General features: G+C 43.9%; 1 protein-coding gene across 3 annotated transcripts in view; it reads left to right on the plus strand.

Moving 5' to 3' along the window:
* Window positions 1–27,841, plus strand: part of PRKCH (protein kinase C eta) — a 238,778-nt gene that overhangs the window by 19,877 nt on the left and 191,060 nt on the right. For all 3 annotated transcript variants that reach the window (XM_075926363.1, XM_075926364.1, XM_075926362.1), the window contains exon 2: window positions 15,276–15,339. In XM_075926363.1, coding sequence (XP_075782478.1) covers window positions 15,276–15,339 — 64 coding nt within the window. The remainder of the gene's footprint in view (window positions 1–15,275; window positions 15,340–27,841) is intronic.

The raw sequence follows: 27,841 nt of genomic DNA on the forward strand, positions 1-27,841 counted from the left end.
TGTATTTTTTTTCTTGTACTTCAGCTGTTCCTGTCCTAGAAATCCAGTTGTTTGTATGTATGCACATTAATTTTTATTGGAAATATTGAGTGGAGTAATTTCCCGGTTTTCCTGCCAATCAAGTTACATACCAAACCAGATAGTAATTTATGAAACTCTTGGGGGGCAGGGGATGAGGGGGAAGAGAGAGGGCATGTGCCTTTTTAATACAGAGGGGTGAGATTTCAACAGCTACACTATCCATTGGATATTCATGTCTTTCTCTTGTTAAGAGTTGAGTCTCTTTTCCCTTGCTAAACAATTAACCAGCATAGATTCTTGACTAACCATCACTGATTGCAGTTGAAATCCAACAGAGTCTTGTTTTCTCAAAAGTTGTGTCATGAGAACAAATACTCTGGGGTTATTTTCAGACATGTGTGTGTGTGGTGGTGCATGCAGTTGTCTTGTAAGCACATTTACTGTGATTGCACATGCAAACAGGGTAATTGCATGCATGTGGCAAAAGTTATGGGATGGTTTTGGATTTCTTTGTGGAAACAGTGTGAATGAATGACAGAAAATGGAGCACTGTGCTTGTAAAACTTCAATCCCGTGGCTTTCTCAGTTTTCACTCATTTGGAAATTTTAATGATGTCTATTTGAAAAGAAAAGGAGATAATCACATGTACAGTGGTAGATTACAGGGTCAGTGGCATTTGAGCTTTCTCTCAGAACAAAATGAGTTATAACGTGAAAAGTTGTATGCAGATTTAGCTCCATTTCCCTGCACATTTAGCAGATTCCCACAAAACAGCCTTGATCTAACCATTCTTTCCACTGATGATTTCCCCTGCAATGATAAATTTTAGAGCCACCATAGCATATCACTGTCTGTTGTTTAGTGTAAGAAGCTTGGGAATATGACTGGGCCGTTTTTGCACCTGACTGCTATAATGGCCCTGCAAGCCATTAATAACTAATGTATGAGCTTGTTGAAACCTTGATATTGGTTGAGTTAAAACAATGAAATTGACTGGTGTGAACAGTCAATTAACATAGGTAGGGACTTATGCTTATAGTTAAGATAAAGAGATGCATGAACCTGCCGAGGAAATTTGGGTTGAGTATTGTTTTAGGCGGTGTGGGTGGGTGTGTGGGTAATGTGTGGGTGTGTGCGTGTGCGAAGATTGCTCACACAGAAATTGAGACCGGACAAGAATAGAGTGGAAGAGGCAAGAAGGCCAAACAGAAGCCTGTAAGCGTAGGGTGGCCCTGCAAGAAGCTAGAGAGCAAACTTTTAGGTCTGGTGTTGACTAAAGAAGCTTGGGGGCGGAAAGCTAACAGCCTGGTCTTTTTATTCTTCTTTCATTCTGCATGGAGTCACAGCATTTTGTACGTTCTTGTAATACAGAAGATTGCATCAAAGATTGTTAGGCTCCATCCATTTCTATTTCAGGATGGAATATACCTAAAAACCTGTACTTTGACTAACCACCTGGGTCAAAAAAGGGGTGACAGAATGTTAGAAAAATTTCCAATCAGATACTATCTTCACAATTTTCAGGTGTAGAGATGGCTAATGCCTGCATTATATGCAGCTGTCTTCCCTCAGAGCCTCTTCCTTTGGGATTTTTCTAGTAGGGGATAATCTGTCAGCAGGGCAACTTGTCGAATGTGGCATGTGGACTGCATGTGGCACATCAGGGTAAACCACTGGTAGGATGCAAGATATTTTGCTGAAGTTGATCATCTACATGTACTACCTCTTGCAGCTCCCACTGGCAGGCCACAGAGGCATGCTGGCCGCTGTTTCCCACAGTTTCTATTAATTGAGAATGGTGAACCACAGTTACTGGGAGCTGCACTGGGCTATGCCTGCGGATGGTCATTGTCAGCAAAATGCCTTGTGGCCTACTGGCGATTTACCCTAATGGGCTGCGTGCAGGCCCAAGGGCCGCAGGTTGCTAGGGTTGCCAGGTGTCCGGTTTTTGAGCTTTCTGTCTGGGAAACAAATTGAGAAAATACCGGACACATAAATGTCTGGTATTTTCAAATTAAGTAAGTTTTATTATTATCATGAGTATCAGTATGTAGTTGTGTATTGCCTGGCTAGTAGACATGCTCACATTGCGTGAGTGTGTCTACCAGCCAGGCAGTACGCATCTATACAGTAGAGAGGAGTGGGGCGGGGCCAGAGCGGGATGGAATCTCCGGGGCCGGACTCGCCCGTTCCCCCTACCGGGACCATGCATGGAATGGGCAGCACCCTGGGATCTGCATGCGCCTGGGCCAGCCCCGCTCCCCCCCAGCCTCCTGCTGGCCAGTCCCCCCCCCCCCCCCGACGATCTCCCCTGGCCATCCCCGCTCCTTCCAACCCCCTCCTGGCCAGCCCTGCTCCCCGCTGGATGGTTCTCCCCTCCCCCCCGATCTCCCCCGCTCCCCCCCAACCCCTTCCCAGCCAGCCCTGCTCCCCGCTGGCCAGTTCCTCCCCTTCCCCCCCCCCCCCCACAATCTCCCCCGGCTATCCCCACTTCCCCCAACCCCCTCCCGGTCAGCCCTGTTTTCCGGCCAGTTCTTTCTCCTGATCTCCCCCGGCCAGCCCCGCTCCTCCCAATCTTCCCTGGCCAGCCCCGCTCCCTTCCCGTTGGGCTCCCCGCCAATCTGAGATCAAGTGTGTCCAGTATGTTTTTTAAATCATCTGGTAACCCTACAGCCTGCTCACACTGATTTGAGTCAATAGCGTGTTAGATTTATCTGTAATCTTCTTTTAAATATAAAGTTTCTGAGAGAGTAAATGTTCCATTATCTCAATACGGAACATTGCTCTTTCCCCAGTTGAATGATAGAAGAAATGTTTCCCATAGCAGTGTAACGCTCTGCTGTCTGAATGCAGTAGCCACATACGGCAGGAAGTCACACTCACTAGTGTGACTGAACCCAGGCAATCACACAGAATTCTGTGGTAAAACTCCCCTGCCATATAGTGCTTAAAATTCTATTGATGATGATGACAGCAGCAAGTGTATGTGACCTTCTAACACTTCCCACCGACATGCCCTTACCATGAAATCAGAAAAAACATCTTTAACTTGAGAGAGCTAAGAGAACCAGGACCAGATTTTCAAAAGAGCTCTGCTTCCCTTTATGCAGCTAAATAAGGGCTAGATTTTCAAAACTCCTCTTCCTGTACCTCCCATTGCACTTGCAGCCATATTTTCAAAATTGCTCTGCACCCAATATGCTACACTCCTTTGGAAATCTGACCCGTTTATGGATGCTGAGCTCTTGTGAAAATCTGGATCCTTGTTGCATTCTTCTTGGCTTTTTTTTCCACCCAGTGATTCCCATTTAGCATTCTCCATGGTCTCTCCAAAACAGTCTCAACCTTGGTGACAAAAGAGGATTCAAGGGTTAGGGCACCAGCCTAAGTTTCATGAGACATGGGTGCAACAGCGTCCTTCTTCTGTAACAGACCCTGGTATGCTCTTGGGAGGGTCACTGAGCACTGGTCTATACTACAGGACGAGATTGATTAAAGTTATGCAACTTAAGCTACGTGAATAATTGACGTACTTATGTCTACTCTACCATGGTGTCTTCACTGTGGTGTATCCACACGAGATGCTCTCCTGTCAACTCCCTTTGTGCCTCTTGTTCTGGTAGAGTACCAGGGTCAACATGAGAGCGATTTGAGGTCAGTTTATTGAGAGACTTGGTAAGTTGACCCCTGCTTGACTGATCACTGACTGTCAATCCGACTGGTGCTGCATACATACCCTTAGTCTGTCTTTTTACCTTGGCTTTCCTTGTGTAAAATAGCATTTCCCCATCTAACATGGGGGTTGGGAGGATAAATATGTTAAAGACTTCTAAGTACTTAGTGACAATGTTAATAAGAATGTATATGCATGATCGATCTACAGTTAGTTTGTAGTTTCAGTTTTAATTAGTTTTTCTTTTTTTATTTAATCAATCCAGAAATAAGTGGACAACATCCCCCAAAGAAAAGGATAATAGATATTGATTTTTTTTGCATGTACACTGTGTAGTTTATATTTCTATAGAACCAAAACTGGACTCTTCCATTAAAACACGGTAGGGCATACTACAGAAATCAAAGATGTGTCAGGAATTAGCACCAAGGTTCATTATTCTGGGGTTTGCTGTGCTTTAGAGGTGTGGTTTTGCAAAAGCAGTCATTATTGGCTTAACCCACTCCCATTGAAGTTAGTGATGAAACTCCCATTGATTTAAATGGGAGTAGAATTAAAGCAGTATGTTTTCTTTTATATGTCCAATCAAGTAGGTTTATCAACAGGTGTTTCATGAGAATAGAATGATTTTGCCAGAAGTCAGAAAACCTTACTTGTTTTTATTTGATCAAAGGACTCATTGAAGTCAGTAGGGTTTTTTCCTTGAGTAAAACTAACTAAAGCTTTCAGGATAATGATCGGTGATTAGTTATGTTTGATTGTTTTCATGACCCTGTTCATGGTTGGCCTATAGACTGTAATTTTGCAACATTACTGAAAAAGCAAGAATGCTTTACGCACCCATCCTGGAATATACTTCAGATGAGATATTAGAGCAGTGCTAATATATATACTAAAAAAACTAAATTCCCACCAACATGAATGGGGAGAGGGAGAAATTCCATTAACTTTACAATGCTACGGGGGTGGTAATGAAGTGGTTACTTTATATTTTATTATCCACAGCAAGTTTTACTGTGAAAAATACCCTCCCCTCACTCTTTTTTTAAAACCAGAATTTGTTTCATCCACTCTTTGGCTTTTTGGCGACCCAAGAAGTTTTTAATGGGAAGCAGACAGGGCTGTGCTTTAAAGGGCCAGCAGGGTCAAAAGGAGTCTCTTTCCAAGAGAGGGTGGATCGGTACTTACAGATTGCAGCCCTCTTCTACTCACGCTGGCCCTGAGCCTTCAGCGTGGGCCCATTTTGCTTCCTTTCTGCAGCAGGAGAGTGAGAAGGGCTGGACGCTGTATCCTGGCAGCCAAGGCTGCCCAGTTGCTGCAGGGTGCAGATGGTTGCTTTACCTGCTAAATAGTGAGTACCTGTCACCATAAGTAATGGGCACCGCAACCCCTTGCCTGCTGGTTTTTGTTTGTATTGATTTCCGCCCTCCTGGTTTTAACATTTTTTTTTTTAAATAACCCCCCAGAAATTAATTTAAAAGAAAGACATGCATGTTCAGAACAACAATAAAAAACCACTAAAAAAGAAGGAGCTGACCAATGGGTTGTACCACACTACCATTTGTGGAAGGGGAAAGCAGCAAGTTCATTCATTTGCGTGGCGCTTGTTGGTATAACTGCTAATTAAATACACCTTGTCTGGCAAATAAACGTTTCAGCCTACTGAATTAGAAATGTCTGGCCTGCCATATGGCAGTCCAGAGAATTCCATCTCGGATGCTTCATTGTGCATGCAGCTGTGTCAGTCTTTGAAATGTTTGGTGAAAAAAGAATGCCTAATCAAGATGTATGGTGAAGCGGGGACTGCCAGGCCAAAGCTGAATGGCACTGTGACCCTATGTGCCAGTTTGTAATGTCCCGAGTGAGAAGCTGGACCTAGCCATGTGAGACAGAAGCAACAGCTGTGGAGTGAGTACAACCTTCACCAACCCTCCTCCTGTGTCTTCCCCAGGACTCTTTGCACCAGGCCTGCAAGCCACCTAAAACCTTCCTGTGACTGACCCACCATTTGGGAAACATTGTGCTAGGGTAAAGGAATGTTTGTCCTTGTTGGTTGAATCTCATTTCTGCCGGAATTCGTATTCAAAGCATAAAGCCTATTAAGCATTTCTTATTTGTATTCCAAAGATTCACTTTCCTCACGCTGCTCTCAGATTTAGACAGAAACTGGCAGGCAGACAATGGAAATTAAGGTCTCTCTTTAGGTTTTCTCCTCTTCCTTCTTTTCTCAGCCATGATGAAATATTCAGGGAAGAATGCCAAGCTCTGTCTCTGAAGCTGGCTAGCAGTACTTGCTCTTCAGGTTTAGTGGATGCTTCAGATGGGTGTTGATGTGTGTTACCTGAGAGATTTTCCTCCTCGGAGATTGTTTTCTGAGCCTCTACCAGTGATGACTCATGCCTGACCAGTTTCTATTATGTACATGGAGATCTTTAAGTGAAAGAATTCTTTGTTTTGGTCTCTCTGCTTCCTTGTATTAATTGCCTTAAAAAAACTCAGACTTCTGAGAAAGGAATTATTAACTTCTATCTGATTTTCAGTAACGATGTTAATATGAACATGATCTGAGTGAACCCCAATCTCCAACTTTCCTTAGGATTAGTGGGTAAAATAATGATTTTGGGGCTGATTCTGTGGGGGTGGTGAACACTTTTATCTCCCACTGAAGACATTTGGAACTAAGAACACCTAGCACCCGCCAGGTCCAGGTCTTGCATGAGTGGCTCTTCTTACAGAATAGAGTATAAAGCCCTATTTAGTTTTATGCAATGCCTTTATTGTCAAAGCAGTATGTTGTGTAATGGGAGTGAGGTGACACCATAGCTAAACACGACAGGCCTTAGGGTTTCTCAACAGCAGCACACACCATAATTTCATGGCTATGATTCAGCAAAGTTCTCAAGCACATGCTCAACTTCCACTAAGTTAGAAAAGGTGCTTAAGTGCTTGTTGAATTAGGGCCAAAGTACTTTTCTGCACCTATTTTCATTCAGGAGGAATATGATCAATCCATCCTCATTTTGTTAAGTGGCATAGGATTTTTTAAATTTCCATCGGCATTGATTGGTCCCGCTTCCCGCCAGCCAATTTGCTCCACCCCTCCCCCTCCTCCAGCCCTGCTTCTTGCTAGCCAGTTCTCCTCCTCCTTCTCCTGATCTCCCCCAGCCAGCTCTGCTTCCTGCCGGCCACCCCCCTGATCTCCCCTGGCCAGCCCTGCTGCCCCCAACTGCCCCCCCCGACCTGCTCTGCTTCCCACCAACCGCCCCTTTCCCAGTCTCCCCTGGCCAGCCCCGCTGCACCCGACTCCTCCTCCTCCCCCTCCCCCTCCGACCTGCTCTGCTTCCCACCGGCCTCCCCTTTCCCAGTCTTCCCCGACCAGCCCCGCTGCACCTGGCCCCGACCCCCCCCCCCCCGACTAGCTCTGCTTCCCGTTGGCTGCCCCTCCCCTGATCCTCCCTGGCCAGCCCTGCTGCCCCCGATTTCCCTCCTCCCCTGACCAGCTCTGCTTCCCACCAGCAGCCCCTCTTCCGATCTCCCCCGGCCAGCCAGCCCCGCTCCTCCCGGCTGGTTCCTGCCACCAGCCCCTGATCAAGTGTGTCCGTTTTTTGTTTTTTTTTTAAGACTACCTGGTAACCGTAGTCACGGGGGGCAAGGCGGGTGCCCGAGCCGTTGTGTGCATGAGGGTGAGGCGAGTCCTGGATGGCACTGGGGGTTGCAGGCGGTGGGCATGTGACCTAGGGTGGGCGGGGCTGCCCCTGCAGCGCAATGGGTTATTTTTTATTTTTACAGGTTGAGCTCTGGCCTGATTGGGTCCAAAAGTACCTTAAAACCTTCTTCTGGAGGAAAGGTTATTCCATGGAAAGTTTGGTTGCGGTAGCTTTTATAGTGTCCAAGTTATTAGAGCACAAACATACAAACATTCTCCTTTATATATTAGATGAGCACATATTATGTTTTGCACATGGGTAAATATTATGATGATATTTAGCTAGCAGGCTGGCAGTCATATTGCTTGCCAAGAGTTTAGTTTATATCATATTCTAAATGTTGTGAGGTGCACACAGCTGAGCATGGGAAATCAGCATAAATTGAATGAAAAATTTAACTTTTTTTTTTTTTTTTTTTGTTGAACCAGTGTAGGATTATTCCTTGTTGTCTATTTCCCACTCAATTTTAACTGTACGAAGTAGGGATGTTAAAGACTAGTCGACTTGTCTGTTGACTAGTTAACTAGTCGATTTCCCCCCTCTTGCCCCCCGCTGCCTCTATCATATAGAGGCAGCAAAGGAGGGAGAAGAAAGGGGCACTTCAAAGTGGTAGCGCCGCATAGCTAAGCCGGGGATCAACTGTGCGGTGCTGCCACTTTGAAACCCCAAGGCAGCATTTCAAAGGGGCAGATGCTGCTGCTGCACAGCTGATCCTCGGCTTAGCTGTGTAGCAGCGATGACCCTTTAAAACACCTGAAGGACCGTGGAGCCTGCGATCAGCTGGGGACACCCCAGCTGACTCCGGGTTCCACATGGCATTTCCTCAAAACATGAGGAGCAAACTTGATGTGAGGATGCATGGTGTCTCATCTGGGAAATTTGGCAACTCTAGATGGAGATTCCACAACTTTCATAGGTACTTTGTTCCAGTGCTAAGCTCCTCTTAGGCTATGTCTATACTGGAGAGATTTTTGCACAAAAACAACTGTTTTTGTGCAAAAACTCGCGCAATGTTCACACCTCAAGCGCATTTTTGTGCAAGAAAATTTACAGTGAATCAACAGAACAGAGGGGTTTTTGCGGTATAGGTATTCCTCTTTCTACGAGGAATGGCTCCTTTTTGTGTAAGAGCTCTTGCGCAAAAAGGTGCGTGTGGCTGGGAAACAAGGTTTTTTTTGTGCAAAAACAGCCTATCAAAAAAAGCACAGGTGCTCTAGTGGCCATTCTGTGAATGGCAATCAGAGCTTTCTTGCGAGAGAGCATCCATGCAGTCTGGATGCTTTCTTGCGCAAAAGCGCATCGCTTTTCCGATGAGCTTTTGTAGTGTGGACGTGCTCTTGCGCAAAAAGTTTTTGCAGAAGATCTCTTCCGCAAAAAGCTTCTTGCATAAGAAGCCTGCAGTATAAACATAGCTTTAGGGTTAGGAAGCTTTCCCTAATGTCTAACCTAAATCTCCCTTGCTGTAATTTAAGAGGAATAATTCTTATCCTCTGCTCCACTTTGTTTGTGTCTCCATTCAGTTTTCTTTACTCCAGAGTAAGCAACCCCAGTTTTTTTCAGAAGGTCATGTTTTTTAGACCTCTAATTTTAGACCACTATTCTCTAGATTTTCTTCTGTTTGTCCAATCTTTTCTGAAGTGTGGTGCCAAGGACTGAACACTGTACTCTTTTTGATGCCTTATTAGTGCTGAGTAGAGTGGAAGAATTAGTTCTTGTCTTATTTATTACACGCCTGCTAATATATTCCAGAATAACATTCACTTGTTTTTGCATCAGTATTACATTTACATTTAGTTTTGTGATTCACTGTAATCCTCAGATCTTTTTCCTGCAGTACTACTTCCTTTCTCATTTTGTATTTGTGCAACTGAATATTCTTTCCTTTGTGTAATACTTGTTATTTGTCCTTATAGAATTTCATCCTATTTTCCTCCAAAGCACTTGCTACTCTTCCTGGTGTGGCGTGGTCCACAAAAGGTAGACGTGTACTCTCTTTGCCATTATTCAAATCATTTATGAAGATACTGAATAGAACCAGACCCAGGACAGATCTGCCCTTCCAATTTGAATCATGGATAACTTTGCTCTGAATACAGTTTTCCAACCAGTTGCGCACCCATCTTATAGTAGATTAATCTAGGCTATATTATTGTAGTTTATGAGATGATCATGTGAGACTGTAGTGAAAGCCTTACTTGTGCCCAGAGTTAAGCATGTGAGTAGGCTGAATGACTGAAATGGGATGACTTTGGTGTGGCTGTTCATGTATTTACATTTAATTATGTGCCTTTTTGTATTGGAACCTCAGTGAGCAGATGCCACAGGCACAAGTCTTCTCCCGACCACGCCTCATCCTAGAGAGTTCAATTCTAGGAGTCAAGAGCATCCCATGGGAGTTGAACTGCTGTAATAGGGCAGCTTGTCTGTCCATGTCAGATCTCATGCTGACACCAGAGAATATCAGGCTGGAGATGGATGTTAACACTCCCTTTTCCTCAATTTTTTCCATGGGTTAAACTTTATTATTGTCCTGTCATTCCACATATTTCTGATTTGTTTCAAGTGATGAATGTTATATGGGATTCTTCACATTCTTGTCAAAGCTCACTTTGAAAGACAGCATTGCAAGTAAAAAATCCAAACTATTATCAATAATCTGACATATTTAATTGTTTCGTTTCACTGTAACAATTTCTTTGGCAAAACCTGAGGTTGCATGTGTTTTAAGGTCAGAAGAGGATATTATGATAATCTAGTCTCACCTCCTGCATAACACTGGCCACAGATTATACCCAGCAATTCCTGCTCCTATGTCCATGGTTTGGGGTTGAACTAGAGCAGTGGTACAAGTACCCTTAGGGGTACTTGAGAGAAGTCGGGGGGGTGGGGGGGTACATCAGCACAACTGAAATTTGGAGAAAACTGAAGTTTTGTTTTAAGTATTACAGCATTTTATTAGTTTTGTACTTTTTACATCAAAAAATTTCATCGCCCGCCTGGCTACAATTAAGTTGTTTAAACAAATGTGTTGCAACGGTAGAAAAATTTTTTGTGTCTGAAAACTGCAGGTACTGGAGGTACTTATAATTTTTTTACAAGGGGTACTTTATAAAAAAGGTTGAGAAACACTGAACTAGAACATGTCTTGGGTATACAGTGCCTGACACAACTGTACTACTGCAGAAATAATTTAATAACTCCGTGGGAGAGAGGGGGAAAGAACATTGTATATTTCCAGAACCCACCAGGATGTGCCATAGGAAAGTCTCTGATACAGTTAGACCCTTCTCCATTCCAGGCTTTTGGGAAAAAAACGCAGGTACATTTTATGAGCACATGGCTGCTAAATCCATTCACTGGGTTTGAATATCCTTTGACCTTAGAATGGAGAGAAGTTTTGGGTTCTTTGATGTGATAGACAGTCTCCTGCTGTATCTTTAAAATGAGTGATTGTGCCTGTCTCCTGAAGCCGAATAGTTCCTTGGAGACACAAACTATATTTAAAGTGGAGTGCAAAACTACAAAGAGCCCATGTAGAAGCTGTTGCAAGCTCTATGTTTGGAGCTTTTGTTCTAGATCAAGAAACTATGGAAGACTCATCAAATATATATATACAGTAAAACTCCAGTTGTCCGGCATCCAGTGGTCCGGCACTCCCAATAGTCTGGCACCAACTGGAACCCGGAAGTGCTCCGGCCAGCCGGACAATTGGAGCTGCTCTGCGCCGCTTCCTCAAGTCCGCTGCTGCCACTGCTGAAACTGACCAGCGGCGGACTTGGGGAGCCCTGGGGCAGAGCAGCTGGGGTGCTGCCAGGCTGGTCCCACAGCGACGCTCAGGTGAGGGGCAGCACTGCGGGACCAACTGGGCAGCACTCCAGCTGCTCTGCCCCAGGGCTTCCCCAAGTCCGCCGCTGGTCAGTTTCAGCAGAGGCGGACTTGTGGAAGCGTGGGGCAGAACAGCTGGGGTGCTGCCGGGTTGGTCCCGCAGTGCCGCTCAGGTGAGGGGTGGCGCTGTGGGACCAACCTGGCAGCACCCCAGCTGCTCTGCCCCAGGGCTTCCCCAAATCCGCCACTGGTCAGTTTCAGCAGCGGCGGACTTGTGGAAGCGTGGGGCAGAACAGCTGGAGTGCTGCCGGGTTGGTTCCACAGTGCTGCGCCTCACCAGCACCTGGTTCGCCCCATGCTGTGCTGTTCCCTGCCCGACCCTCCCCCCCTGAACCAGCACAGCCCCCCCCCCCCCCCCCGACCCAGCACAGCCCCCCTGCCAGAGTACCTCCTGATAGTCTGGCATATCCAATAATCCGGCACCCCCTGGGTCCCAAAGGTGCCGAATTATCGGAAGTCTGTTGTACAGCTGAATCCTAGTCTTGTCTTGGGCAGAACTCTGGCTGAAGGACTAATGCCTATAGCATTTGGCCTATAGTCTACTATTAAATTTCAAGAAGAGAAGCTGGAAATGTTCCTCTTCTTGGATGTGGAAGTGAAAGCTTGAGGCACCTTCACCAAATGAAATTAGTAGAAAAACAGTGTATAGTGACAGTCTTTTTGATTTTACATTTGAAGACCTACTGAGCCCACATTCAAGAAAAAATATAGAATTTTTCCGCAGAAGCTTGAACTGTCTGTTTTCAAAGGCCCACAACTTGGTTTTAATTATTTTAAAACAGTGGCTCTCAAACTTTAGCAACCCAATGACCCCCATTTTGCTTTAAAATTTTTCATGGACCCCTGAGCTCCCTGCTCAGTCCTAGGCCTTGCCCCATCTTCCTTTCCCCGAGCCCCACCACTGCCCACTTACACTCCATGCTGCATCTCCTCTTTCTGCCCCCTCCCCTGAGTGCACCATGTCCCGCTTCCTCCCAGTGCTTCCTGCACACCTCTGAGCAGCAGCTGTTCCCTGGTTTGATACTGGAATTTAGTTCCACAAGAGACCTTACATCATGGAGGTGCCTTCTGGCCAGGGAGCTGATCCCATAGGAGAAAACAGGAGCCTGAGGCACAGTGGCAACTAAGGCAGGTGCATCGATTTAATGCTGACTCAAAACTTAGCTTAGATTTTTCCAATTGAGGGTGTGGGATGGAGTGGGATTCAGCATACATTTTTCATCCCTCCCCCCACTTCAATAGAAAATTCCCCAAACAGCTCTGGTTAAACTATTGTCAGGAAATAATGCGTTTCCTTGTCTGTTATTGCTTGTGGGCATGTACCTGTCATTCTTTTTGTCCCCAAAGCACAATGAATCGCTATTGGGCTGTGTAAATAACCATTGTATGCTAGCTCTCAACCTTTCTTTCATCCTCATTTTGCTCAATTCTTCCTTTGTAGTGTCTCTCATTCACCTGCTCATGCTAATGAGTGAGAATTTTAGAAGTATTGATTATTTTCCTATGCTGGTGCCAAGATCTGGGAAATGAGCTGTGAGTGGTGCATTTTTACCATCCCCTTTAGAATATCATTTGCTCCTCACTCTTCTTAGTCCAGCTATACGTCTCATTCCTGGTAGCGGTGCTGCACCGTTTCTTGGATAATGCGAACAGAAAGAATTAACTAATATTAACAACACAACACAGTAGAGAGCCAGACTTATCAAACACATCTCTTCCCATTTACAGTTGTGTGGTCCACCTCTCCTACCATTCAGAAGCATGCAGCACTTTTTTTCCTTTTCACTTGTGTGTGGCCCCTGACTGATTTTTCTATGGGTCAGTGGCACCTGACCTAAAAAGATTCCCCACTGCTGACCTACAGAAACTGTTGAATGCAAGTTGAACCAATCTAAACCTTTATTGCAGTTTAGCAGCTGTAAATAAAGAATAGTAGCTAGCACCATGTGATCAGCCAAATTTCTGTGAGCCTTTAGCAGTTGTCCTTCAGACCACCTGTCGTCCTCAGACCACAGTGTGGCAGTGCATCAGGGACCCCCCCGATTCTGTACCCCGTCTCCAGCAAGATGAGATTCCGCCAGCTAGTAGAATAGAGAGGGTTTATTGCTTCTCCAGGATACAGCACAGCATAGACGTGATGTGGACATAGGAAGTCAGGCTGGCAATCCTAAATTCCTTGGGGCAGGGGTGCTTAGGCCCCTCAACTCCCAGCACTCTTCTTAGTCTGTTCTTTTCATAGTTTTCCAGCCAAAAACTGCCCAGCTCCCAGGCCCTGTCCCCCAGCCAAGTGGCCGTCTCTGCCTCCCTTCCTTTGTGTCTCCTCCTGGGAAGAGACTTGTTATCTGCTCAGGCTGGGACTAGGTGTGTGGGCCAATACACATGTGGGTGAGTCAGTGGGAATCACACATCGCAGCATGGGGGAACCCCAGGTTACAGAGCAGACAGCACTCCAATTACGTCACAACAGTTTGGGAGCAACCATGTTATTCCATCTTCTATTCAGGCCATTACAGCACTGAGCACTTTCCAAGTATGCCAGTGATGTGTCACATGTTGGTTCGCCCTTCTCTCTCTCTCCTTTCTCGGGGAAAGGTTTTCTTTATCGACTGCAGTACATTATGTTTATATTAGTGAAGGAAAACAAAGTTTAAAATATGCCCTTGGAGCAGAAGTGATGAGTTTTGGGGTACTTTTTAAATCTTGTGGGATTTGCACTCAGTCTTGACCCAACCCCTGAAAACACACTGTTCTACTGGACAGTATATCAATCTCACCTACCCTGGCACGGCAAGGTATATTTGAAACGTGTCTGTCCTAAGTGTTAAACATTGTTAGCTAATGGTGGTTTGAGTGGCTTGTTAAATCACGTTTTTCCCGACTAATACAAGTTATGAAAATAACTAAGTCAGCTGGAAATTTATCATGTTTAATCATCCTTCCTGGTTGCTCTATTTTCAGATTTTTTTTTTCTTCTGCAAAGATTATCAATGCCCACATGGTGTGAAGGTTGTTTTCAGATTAGCAAGGATAAAATTAGCAGAGACTTTTTTATAGATATCATGTGGCAAGTTGACTTGAACTTTAATAATTCTTAGCAAGGCTGCAATAAATGAGGTAAACTTTCAAGAAATGTTTCAGAATAAAAATTCCATGGCTCCTTCATCTTGGTCATCATTAGAGGCTGAACCTGGGACCTCCAGAACTATTTCATGAAGTACTATTGCTTGAGATAAGATAGAATACCCTGGCTGGCTGGGTAAGAGACTCCTAACTACTGTAGATCAGGCACAGAAGGAAGCTTATGTTATACACAGCACTGATGTTTTTCCAGTGACTCTACAACAAGTATGATATGAGATAATAGGCAAATAGGGGAATAAATGACAAACTTTTGTAATGCACCTCACTAAGGGCACGTCCATACTTACCAGAAGATTAATGCTCCAGAGGTTGATCTTCTGGCATTCAATTTAGTGGGACTAGCATAGACCCCCTAAAATGAACACTGAGGGCAGCTCCCACTGGTGTCCAGTACTCCTCCTTTTGCGAAGAATAAGGGAAACTGATGGGAGCATTTGCTCCTGTCGGCCTACTGCAGTGTTGATGCTGCCAAGGCTCAGCTTAAGATAAGCTGACTCCAGGAGAGGGGAGGGACTTGCTACCGTTGAATATTCCTGACAAATTATAATGTAATTGATTTTCACCCACATATTTTAATGCAAAAATGAGACTATTCAACAGATTGGATTGTTAAAGAATTAAGAACTTGATTTCCTGCCTCCCCTCCAGAGATGGTGAGCAACTGAAGTTGAGGGTGCTCTATATTTCTGTAAACCAGGTCTAAAGAGGCATATCGTACACAACTTTAAATATTTGTCGAGTATTGGATTCATTTCACATGTGAAGAGAAGACTCTGTCATTCAGTATCTGGCACAGGTGCTATATTCTGAACAATAATTTCTCCTCTTGTCCCCCAATCTTTTTCAGGTGGATCTGGAGCCAGAGGGAAAAGTGTTTGTGGTAATCACTCTTACAGGCAGTTTCACTGAAGGTGAGAGACGTATTTTGGCTTGTTTTCAAAGACATTTTTAAATCCATCATGGCTTAAATTTAAGCTGCCACTCGCTAACGTACTGTAAATATTGTGAATGATAGTATTCTTGGAACACACTGAAGATTTTATGAGTAATAAGGATAGTTTTGAAGAGACTGTTATCGACTGCTTATTCTGTCTACAAGTTGAAACTTAATCATTGTGATCTAGGATCAAGAGAGATGATTTGCACCTGATCTAGTTCATTTCTCCCAGGTTGTCCTTCAAAGTAATTGTTTCATTCACTTGAAATTTCCATGTGAGTACCTTTGACAGGGTGTGCCAAATATGTAAATTTATTCCTAATAATCTTCATTCCGTGATTTCACCCGTCTATTTCACAAGTGCTTCTGTTTTAAGAAGGACACTTATTACTGGACACAGAACCCTCTCAGTGCAAACATTGCCTGTAAAACACATTCTTCATTTGTTTTTTACCTTCTCATTTACTTTTACTTCCATGACTACTCCTGTTGTGAAATGGTTTTTAACTTCCCAGTTTGTTGTGATAACAATTAAGGCTTGGTCAGGTATTGATGTGAGCACAGGTGACTGCTTTGCAACTGAATGCAATGAAATCTGGAATGCCTTCTTGGAAAAGACAGAATAACTTCTTTCCAGCACGTGGTATGCTTCAGTCCCATTGACTTTGGTAGGATGGAAATGTGAAGGATCTGGAGCTGATCTGGAATAATATTGTATGCAAGCTGATTGTGCAGAGTAAATGCTTGGCAATATTGGGTTATTGGGATGTTTTCCATATGCATGAAAGGGTTTAGTTTAGCAGGAGGGCTGTTTGGAAGGCAACAGAATAGCTCCAAATAAACAATCTCCTATTAAGAATGTTGGGCATTGATAGACAATGCTTGAGCTATTAGCTGGGAAAATTCTCCTTCCAGTTGCCAGCCAAGTTCCAAGACTTGTTTTTCCAGTGCTCAACAGGCTTGTAAACGGTCACCGTCCAAAGGCCGGGGCAGCTGTCTGCCACCATTCACAGGGAAGCAGACTAACACAGACACCTGGGTGAGGATGTGAACCCCTTAGAGTTTCCTAAACTAACAAGGGGAATGATTAGCTTTAGAGAAGACAAACATAGGTATGTGGCGGGGGTGAGGAGATGTGTTTAGTATCTGGAAAACACTCTTCCAGTGGTAGGACCTTGAGATGAATGCTGAGCTTAAAGTTGGTTGCATTGTTTTGGGAGCTTTGTGACTGTGCTCTTTGTAGGCCTCCAAGGGATGCCTCTTGTAGTGGTCAGGCATCACCAGAGGTGTTTTGAAAGGTCTCTTGCTCCATCAGTGATGATACCTGTTTTGCTGTGTGCCACCACAGCAGACTCTGAGAGCCCCCAAAGACCACAAAATCAGATAAGGATTGAAGGCATTATGCCAGGTTTATTGTAAACAAAGCAGTAATAGCTTCCTCTGATCAGATGTCTATGGGTAAGCTAAGAATTTGTGCCTGTGACAATGGATGTGACTCAGTGCCAGAGATGAGACGCTGTCCCCTCGGTGAGACAAAGACAATTATTTGGAGTCCATTTCTATATACAGGTACAAACAAGTTACACATCACTCCTGACATATCAGGTTGCCACATTCTGACATTACCTAGATACCGTGTACATGGGGGTTCAATCACTATTTATCATGCTGTCAGTTTAGACTCTGTCCCAAACCTGTGTAGGTATGTTCCTGTTATCTCTGGGAGGGGGAGGAGGGTGTTGGTTCTGAGATGTTTCTTCACCGGGTGTTCTGGTACAACCCCTCTGGAATGTGCTTATGGCCTATTCTTAGTACATCTTAGGTATGAGTGTTTCAGTGATATCTGCCTATTCTTGCCAACTTCTGTGAGCATGGACCTGCCTCTTGCTCACAGCTTCACTTTCCTTTATATTAGCAAAGTATTACACCAGGCCTGTGATATCTGGGCTTATGTTTCAGGCCCTCATCTTATAACATCTGGCTGCTGATCCTGGGTCCTATTCAGGTCCCATTCAAGTCAATGGAAGGATTCACATTAGCTTCATTGGGAGCTGGAGTAGGACTCGTAATTTTGCCAAAACTCTGTTATTCAGTATCTGGCACAGGAGCTATTCTTTATTCAAACTTTGCTTTTCTCCTCCTGTTCAAGCATTTCCACACAACAGTCTATTGATTTTGGTCCTGGTTTTGATTTGAAAATCCACATACTCTTTCTTGATGGTGTCATTTACATTTGGCTTTGTTCCACTGTCCCTGCTCACTAAATCATGTGTTATTCCAGACATTGGTGTAGGTCATGTGTGATGGTCTCTCATTTTGTTTATTATGCTTGATAAGTGTATGCCTTTAGCCAGTGCCGAAAGGGAATTCACTCCCAGGATTAGGAATGAGGTGGTAGCGTTGCTATTTTTTGCCAGAGAAGGGAAATTTAAACACAGAAGCTTTTCAGAACACATGCTGATGCTGCACATCACTAGGGTGGTCTGGTCCCATCTCATCCCTAGCTTCCCCCCACGTACTATGTGGGCTGTGCCAGGTGGTCCAGCCCATGCTAGGCGTGGAAGTTGCACAGAGCTTGCACCTTACTGTGAGTGGGCCTTAAAGGACTCACAGCCTGGCTTCTCCCGCAAATCAAGGATCCAGGCTGTGAGTCTTCCCCACTATTGATAATCTTCTCTTGGTGGATTTGGCATTAGTGAGGTATTTCGTTTCCTGCAGTGAAGTATTTATAAGCAAATTCATCTCTTCGTGACAAGTTGGGTACCCGTGGAAAATCATAGAGCTACGGCACAAGTAGCAGTACAGACTTCCATTTGTGCCACAGCATTGTCCCTTTGGTGTATTCCAACCTTTACCTGAAGAGACCATCTGTAGGGGTGCAGGAGATAGATTTGTCCTCCCCCTCAGTTATTCATTGTTTATAGAGCTCCCAGGTGTCCAGGGAACATTTTTCAAAAGCATTTAAGCCTAATTTTCACATGTGACAAGACATTTAGAACCCTAAGACATATTTCGTGGGTCTGGCCCACGAAAGCTCATCATCTAATAAACCATCTTGTTAGTCTTTAAAGTGCTACATAGTCCTGTATTTTGTTTCAGCTACACCAGACTAACACGGCTACATTTCTATCACTAAGACATATTAACTTTCATTGAGACTTAGGAGCTTGCATAAATATTAAATATTGGACTTTGGGTCCAAACCACTTAGAAAATGTAACCTCCTATCAATCATTTCACTTCTGTGAGTCTGATAACGAGAGCACCAGAGCTGTGTACTACAGCGCAGATGTCTGCCTGCTAGGGAATTGTCAAGTCACAAGTGAGAGAAAAAAAACTTTCAGTCGGTGATTTAAAAATGAAAAGTTCCATATCCACATCACAGGCTTGCTTGATAGCCTTTTTAAGGAGTTGGGCCCAACCGTCACATGTGGCTTATCAGCTGCAAACCAGCTGCAGGAAGGCCTGCAGAGCATAAGCCTTCAAGCAACAGGCTAGGAAGATGAAAGGAGAAGGGAGGCTTGCCTAGGTACCAGCAAAATGGCTTACAGAGAGTAACTTGGTAGAGAATAGATGGGGTCTCTGCAGAAACCCCAGGTCAGAGGAGAGGATGTTGTTGAGATGTTGAATTTGTGTCAAATAGCTTTATTTTGAAGAAATAAAACTAAAGCCCTGAAGAAAAAGTGACTGTAATCCCGTGACTGGAGAATGTTTTTTGATATGTGAGCCAGTTGCAATACCATTGCTAGTCTCTGAGCTCAAATAGACACACGTTCATTTTCTGCATTCCATAAAAATTCTCACCCCACATCCAGTCAATCACTCACACAGCCTTAACTCTGACCTCTTCTGTTTACATATAAAAATAGGACATAGTATGCTGACCAAAGCAAGCATGTCTATACCAGAAAATTGCCTCAGTTGAACTGAAATAAATTTTGAATTACTCTAGTTGATCTGGTGAAATTCACTAGTACAGGCAAGATCTTATTCTGGTTGAGGTTGGAGTTAAGTGGGGAGTAGGGAAAGTATCTCCTTTGCCAATGTTCTCTGGGATATATGTCTAAGCTGCGGTGAGCCTAAGAAACCTCAGTCTCAGTTTGAGAGGCCTGCTAAATAGGATTGCCAGGTGTCCAGTATTGACCTGGACAGTCCAGTATTTTCACCTCCTGTCCAGTAAAAAAAAATTCAGAAAATACCATACACCTAAAATGTCCGGTATTTTCTTGTCTTTTTCCCTGCCGGGAGGCGAAAATACCGGACACTTGGCAACCCTACGACACACTCAGCAACTGGTGCCCCCCCCCCACCCCCGCTTACCTGGTTCCACAGGGGCTTGTCTTGTCACTAGAAAGAAAAACAAAATGGCCACTAGCAAAAAGCCTCTTCTTAAAGGGGACATGCTGATTTTTATTTTTTAATTTTTTTTGCTTAATAATTGCTGTTGTTATTGCTCAACAACTTTGATCTCCCCCTTTTTTTTTCCCCTCAATAGAATTTTTTTCACAGTGTTTTTTTTTTTTGGGGGGGGGGGGGGGTGTATTTGGTATTTTTGGTTAAACCATATGGCAACTCTACTGCTAAAGTCTAAGGCCACAGGGGCCATGAATCCCTGGGGGCTCACACGAGAGAGAGAGCGAGGGAGGCTGCCTGCTTGGCCAGGTTTGGATGCAACTCTGAGTTAAGGATGAGGGAGAGGGAAGACCTGTGTCCAAAGTTGCCATGTAAAGTGTTGCTAGCAGCTCTTCTATGGAGATAGCTTTTCACTCTGGTAAATCTTTATAGCTAACTAGAAGGGAGCCCAGGCCAGCAGACCTTAACAGGTATGGGACTTTCACTGTCTAGTCTTGATTTCTTTGGAGCCTTGGACACAGCAAGGGGAGTTAGAAGGCACGGGATGTGAGTAAATAGGACAGAGAAGCCATGGTGTGAGACTGCCAAGAGCAATAGCAGGAGTGGGCAAGATCCAGCTCACAAGCCAAATCCAGCCTGGCAAGCTGTTTGATCTAGGCCACCCTGCGGCACCCCCGTCCCCAGGCCTGTCGAGACCTGGGAGGAGTTGGGGAGAGTGCACACAGTCTCCTCCCCGCTCCAGGGGCATATGATGCTAGAGGGAACCATCAGCTGTTCAAAACGGCCTGTGATTCCCTCTGCGTGCTGTGTACCTCCCATGCTCCCCTGCCCCAGAGGGGAGAGTGCAAAGTCTCAGCCCCGGGCACGTGGTTCCTAGAGGGAACTGCCCCTTCTACCTGAGGCCCCACCCCGTTCTGGGACCAGCCCTCAGCCACTACCAACATTTGCTACATTCTGTAGAAATTTGTGCCCACCTTTGAGCTATAGCCAGGGACCAGATAGGGTGACTGGTCAGGAAGGCCAGTGGAGTAGAATGTAGCATAGGAAAATGGAAGTACCTCTTGGATCTGGGCAGTTCTTCGGTCTCTTGTTTGCGGAGCTTAGTTAAGCAATGAAGAATAAGGGAAGCATCTCTTTGCTTTTGTCTAGATTAGTATATAAATGTGTGATAATATCACACCTTTAAATCTTTGTGAAGACATGCCCTTTTTGTTTAGTTGTAAAATTTGAATGTACCCTGGGTCTGAGTTGTTACAGGGTATGTGTGTGAGAGAGACAGAAAAGTCTGGTGTTCGTGAGAATGTGGTTCTTTAGCTACAGGGAGCCAACATTTCTAAAAAAAGCTAAAAATGCTTCATCGTCAATCTGTAAATATATCCTCTACCACATATTGAAAAGTTTGAATCTTCTCTTTGTTCTTTTTTAAATTTTTTTTTAGAGGCAGTAAGTGGACTGGAATTATCCACATTTTCCCTCCCCCTCTTTTTTCTGCCCAGGTTGAGAACGTTGATGTAAATCATTATTTGCTGGTGGTTGTTTCTCCTACACCAGTGAACTGTGCAGGATTTGGCTGACTAAGTGCTTATGAGTCCCACTGTGGAATTTGGGATTATAACCTTTCTGCCCTAAGTAAATTGTATTCGCTTTCTTGGGAAAGTGGAGCACAGATGGCATAGGTGTCTAGTGACTGGTGTGCAAACTTGGGTCTTGAGACTTCCTGGTTTAATTCCCCACTTCACCACAAACCTCTGATGGGAGTTTTGGCATCTCTCTTAAGGTATGTCTACACAGCATCGTTATTTCAGAATAACGGATGTTATTCCGAAATAACAAAATGTGCATTTACACTGCAAGCCATTATTTTGAAATAATGTTGAGCTGGAGGACTTCTTACACTGAATGCCGGAAACCCTCATTTTACAAGGAGTAAGGGAAGTCAAAGGAAGCGTGTTCTTCCTTTGACTTCCTGCTGTGTAGACAGCACCAAAAGCCGAATAAAGCTATTTCGACTTCAGCTACGCAATTGACGTAGCTCAAATTACATAGCTTAATTCAACTTTACCCCTGCTGTGTAGATGTACCCTTAGTGTCTATACTTCAGTTCCCCATCTGTAAAATGGGGACAGCAGTATTTCCCAACTGTGAGAGATATTGCAATACACAGTAATATCGTTGGAGATTATATTGTATTAAATACATGAGTGATTTATGTATCACTGTAGGCCAGTGATTGTATGTAGCATTGGGGAAAAAGGGCTACCACAATGCGATCAGGGTTTAAAAATGGTTGGGGGGGGGTGATTAGGGTGAATTGCTTAGATTGTAAATCCCTCCAGAGAAGTACCATCCCTGGGGGGCTACATATACTTGTGTAAACCAGATAGTCCAGTGTCTCAAGCAAAGAAAGGACTTTTGGCTAAAAGGGCTGCGTTTAAACTGACACAGCACCTTCTTCCTAAGCCAGCAAACAGATAGGACCTTCTCTCCAAAAGCCCCAAAAGTTGGCAAGGGAACCATAAGATAGATGGTTGATCTCTGGTAAGCTTTTAGCATGTATAGAAACCTTTATTTTCATATGTGTTCCATGGCAATTCCTTGTTCATAACCCTTGGAGAAAAAGCAAGACACAGGGGCTACCCATTAGTCAAACTGGCTTGCTGGAGATATCTCAGTGTAGGGCTAGTCTGAAACCCCAGTCAGTAGGAAGAGAAACCTGGATTTCTTCCCGAGAGGTGATGTCTGGGAGCTAGAAACCTTGAGTGGATATCCTTGAATGACTACAGAGGGTTCAGTTATGCTAAACCTGTGACACCTGCCTCACGGGTATTGTGAGGATAAATACATTGCATTGTGAGGTGCTCAGATATTTTGGTAATGGGATACTCATATGTACCTCACATTGACAGAGGAGACAGGAAATCTACTTTCTATTCCTGGTTCTGCGGCTGACTTGCTGATTGAGCTTCGGTAAATGGCTTGGCCTGTCACTCTTTCCAATTTCACAACTGGATATTGGGATATTACTTGCCTATCTGAGGGGCCAGTGATGTGATCTCTGAAACTATCCTGAAGTGATACTGTTATAGCAGGTACCGGGGATATAAGGAGAAAAAGAAAAGCTGGCCTTGTGTGTGGTTAGGGGACTGGAATGGGACTCCTGAGACGTGTTTAATTTTGCCACAGACATCACGGGTGACAATAAAAAAGTCACTTAATGGTTCTGTGCCTCCATTCCCCATGTGCCAAATGAGAATAATAATGTGCCTTTCTCCTACCATTTGTTTGTGTAGATTGTAAAGACTTTGGGGGAGAGACTCTCACAGTATGAATGTGCAGTGCATGGTAACAGTGTAGGTGACCATTTCCCATAGGTAGCATGGTAGAAGAGAGCCTTCAAAGAGGATTTGTGGGAAGACAGGTTGGTGGCTTTATGGATTAGTTTGGGGAAAGCTTTGCATGTGTAAAGGGGGCATTGGAGAAAGTGCTAAGGGGCAGAAAGGAGAAAGTAAATAAATGGTTGAAGCTAGGATCATTGGTGGAAGTGTGGAAGGTGTAAGTAAGAAGTAGATTTCAGTAAGTAGTCAATCTCTTAACTTATGGCCCTTCGATCTCTGTATACACCACCAAGTCACTGGGAAGTGGAGAGCATGGAGATTTGGAGGGGAACCCCTTCTGTGATATTAATCATGTTTATTATGGCAATGCCTAAGGGTCAACCAAAAATGGGGCCCAGGGTACAATACAATAAATGATCATCAATCTTTCTTTGTTTTTTTTTTCTTCTTTGTCACTTTTTTTTTTCTAGGAAGTAGTGCGACGTGGAACCTGATAGTTAAATTTCTAAATTGGAATGCTCAGATGAATGTTGTTAATGACTTGGAATCAGTCATTAAATGCCAGTTGGAAAACAGAGAGAGAGAGTCTCTTAAGTTCCCAGTCACTTGCAGAATACAAAGTACAAAGTCAACCGTATCGTCTGTGTTAATAATTACTAATTGGACAGATGTGGCTGTAATTAGTTCTGGCTGACAAAAACATCCTGTCACTGAGTTGTCTCTGAGCTAGAATGAAAGCGTATGCTTACAACTTCTCAGAATAATGATCTGTATTAAATCAAGTCATCTGGTCTATCATGTGTTTTACAAGTTGTATGTTCTAGGTTATTTTGCACACTGACCATTTTCTCATAATTCATCTTGAACAATGATAGACATATTACTCATTGTATTTCCTGCTCCAAAATATCTCAGCCAACTGTAGAAAATGCTATACCATACAGCAAGCAAGGAAGACCAATATAGCAATTTCAGTATATAAATGTTTAGCGCCACCTGTGTAACATCCCAAGTGTCCCATTAGGTATGGCCCTTCAGAGGACTGCATAGATGGAAAGATAAATGAATTGGTGTGAGCATCTGAAAACACTGACCAAGCAAGGAGAGGGGACAGTAGGATCAGAATGCATTTATTCCTTAATATCATTTTAGACATAGCATGCAGTCACTTCTTATACTGACTTCTGAAAATCCCACTCGATATTAATGACACTCTTTTTGCTGTACAGTTGCTACTCTATTCTCAGATCCTTCTTCTTTCACTGGACAACCCATTAAGAATATAAGAAGAACATAAGAATGGCCATACTGGAACAGACCAAAGGTCTATCAAGCCCAGTACCCTGTCTGCCAACTATGGCCAATGCCAGGTGTCCCAGAGGGAGTTAATTGAACAGGTAATGATCAAGCAATCTCTCTCCTGCCATCCATCTTCACCCTCTGAGAAATGGAGGCTAGGGACACCATTCCTTACCCATACTGGCTAGTAGCCATTTATGGACTTAACCTCCATGTATTTATCTAGTTCTCTTTTAAACCTGTTATAGTCCTAGCCTTCACAGCCTCCTCTGGCAAGGAATTCCACAGATTGACTGTGTGCTGTGTGAAGAAGAACTTCCTTTTATTTGTTTTAAACCGCCTGCCCCTAGATATTCTGGGAACAAGTAAATAACTTTTCCTTATTCACTTTCTCCACACCACTCATGATTTTATAGACCTCTATCATATCCCCCCTTAGTCTCCTTTTTTCCAAGCTGAAAAGTCCCAGTCACTTTAATCTCTCCTCATATGGGACCCATTCCAAACCCCTAATCATTTTGGTAGCCCTTCTCTGAACCTTTTCTAATGCCAGTATATCTCTTTTGAGATGAGGATACCACATCTGTACACAGTATTCAAGATGTGGGCATAACATGGATTTATATAAGGCTTCTCCATCTTATTCTCTATCCCTTTTTTAATGATTCCTAACATCCTGTTTGCTTCTTTTGACTGCCGCTGCACACTGCATGGACGTCTTCAGAGAACTATCCACTATAACTCCAAGATCTCTTTCCTGATTAGTTGTAGCTAAATTAGCCCCCATCATATTATATGTATAGTTGGGGTTATTTTTTCCAATGTGCATTACTTTAAATTTATCCACATTAAATTTCATTTGCTATTTTGTTGCCCAGTCACTTAGTTTGTTGAGATCTTTTGAAGTTCTTCACAGTCTGCTTTGGTCTTAACTACCTTGAGCAGTTTAGTATCATCTGTAAACTTTGCCACTTCACTGTTCACCTCTTTCTTCAGATCGTTTTTGAATAAGTTGTATAGGATTGTCCTAGGACTGATCCTTGGGGAACACCACTAGTTACCCCTCTCCATTCTGAAAATTTACCATTTATATCTACCCTTTTTTCCTGTCTTTAACCAGTTTTCAGTCCATGAAAGGATCTTCCCTCTTATCCTATGACAACTTAATTTATGTAAGAGCCTTTGGTGAGGGACCTTGTCAAAGGCTTTCTGGAAATCTAAGTATACTATATCTACTGGATCCCCCTTGTCCACATGTTTGTTGACCCCTTCCAATTACTCTAATAGATTAGTAAAACATGATTTCTCTTTACAGAAACCATGTTGACTTTTGCCCAACAAATTATGTTCTTCTATGGAGGTCGATCTTCTAACAGGTCTATTGTAGATCCCTAAATTGAATGCTGAGGACAACCCTGCCAGCGTCTGGTACTCCTTGTTCTGTGAGGTGTAAGGGAAGCTGATGGGAGCATGTACAGCCGGACCCCAAGTTACAAACAGGTTACGGACCAAACACTTGGCCATAACTTGAAATGTTTGTAAGTTGGACCCCATTGAGTTAGATTGCGACCGCGCAATTCGTAAGCGCGGGTCGCGTTCGTAATTTGGAGACCGCCTTTACGGCCGTAAATGCAAACGGTTGTAACTCAGGGACCGGCTGTACTCATGTCAGCCTCCCACTGTGTGGACGACGCCATGGCTCAATTTAAAGTAAGCTGATTCCAGCTGTGCTTTTTGTGTAGCTGGAGTTGTGTACCTTAAACTGACCTGCCTGCTCTAGTATAGACCAGGCCAAAGTGAATGCTGCTGAATATTAATTTAACTGAACTATATCCTTGTGTTTCTGTCAGATCTCCTCACTTCCTCAAAGGGAAAATCCTGTGAGGATGGCTCATCTTTTTTCCAAAAGTGGCCTGCTGTTCTGAGACATGGAAATATGCCTGTTAATATAGTAAAAAGTACATGTTGTTTTTGGTTGGAGGGAAAAATGGTGCCACAGGAAGAGAGAAAAAGGGATGGAGGATAATTTAGCCATGAACACGCTCTCTATTTTCTAGCTATGTTGAATAAATGTGCTTGTGTGTCTGTGCAAAACAGGACTTTACAAAAATTGCTTTCCTCTCTCTACTTGTTCTGACAGACTCTCCTCCTGTTCGGTTTCTATTTCCTGTGTGAACCCACCAAGATAGAAATAATTAGCCGCTTTACCTCAGACTCTGATCCCCACACGCTTGACATACTCATGCTGCCGACTGAGTTCCTGCTAGTGCTGCCAATATTGCACAATGCAACTAGCTGCAATTTATCGCTGCAATTATTATTCTGTTGTGGTGGAAAGAAACACCAGCTCTTTGGTTATCTGTTTCATAGTCCTTTTTCATCTTGATGGTGGGGAGTGAGGAGAGCAAAGGAGGCAACTGCTCCAGGGCCCAGTGATTCAAAGGGGCCCAGGGCTCCAGCTGCTGCTGTGGTAGCAGCAGTGTCCCAGTCCCTTTAAATCGCTGCGGGAGTTGCATGTGGCGCGCTTCGGGCAGCAATTAGAGCTGCATGGGAGTTGGGGAGGAGGCACCATGTGCTCCAGGTAGTACTGGGGGGGAAGGGGAAGATGGGGGTGCCGCATTCTGGGCACTTGGCCCCGGCCCTTCTGGGAGCGTAGAGCCCTACACACACCTTGCCCAGGGTCCTGGTGTGGCTGCTGGTTCCTCAGATACAAGACAATAATTTCAGAAGGGACTAGTGATTCTGAATGTCCTTGATTTTGGGTGTCCAAATTGAGACCCCTTCAAGGAGCCTTGATTTTTTTCAAAGGGTTGTGCTCAGCACTTTCTGAAAATCAGATCCCTTTTAAGGAGAACAAAATCACTAGTTATTTTTGAAAATCTTGATAATCAGTGTTCTGTTTAAAACAAGATTTTTTAATACATTTTTTCAGTGGCCTTTTTATACTTAAGTTTTGGGGTGTTCCCCTTCTTAATTGTGGACAGCTTCTGCTAGAAGCCAACTAATGCCTATGCTGTCTCCAATACATGAAAATGAAGCATACCTTGCGGAGCCCTTTTCTTGAGTAGCATGATGTAGAGAAATTTTATACACATAGAACAAGTTCCTTATCATGAGCAAATGGCTCACTTTTAGCAGTCTCTTATGATTGAGGAAGACCCATCTGAATTAATTGCAAGGCCCATCAGAATATTGGTTTAAAGACAGTCATCTTTGTGCCTTTTTTGATATAGCTTCTGAGGCATTGTGTGATCATCTTGAGATCATCCATATGTTTCTGATTCTGGCTATATTTAAAAACTCAACTTCTGTTTTAAATCGCCCTGAAACAATCTGTGCTACCAACAATTTATCTAATTAACTGTATACAGTTCCTTAATTATTTCCCCTTTCTCCTAACCTCTGTCTTTATATCTGTCTGTCCTTACATAAACTTTTTAGGGAACTGACTGTTCCTTCGTCAGTGTCTGAAAAGTAACTAACATTGTC

The sequence above is a fragment of the Pelodiscus sinensis genome, chromosome 4 (genome assembly GCF_049634645.1).
Source record: "Pelodiscus sinensis isolate JC-2024 chromosome 4, ASM4963464v1, whole genome shotgun sequence".
Classification (NCBI taxonomy): domain Eukaryota; kingdom Metazoa; phylum Chordata; order Testudines; family Trionychidae; genus Pelodiscus; species Pelodiscus sinensis.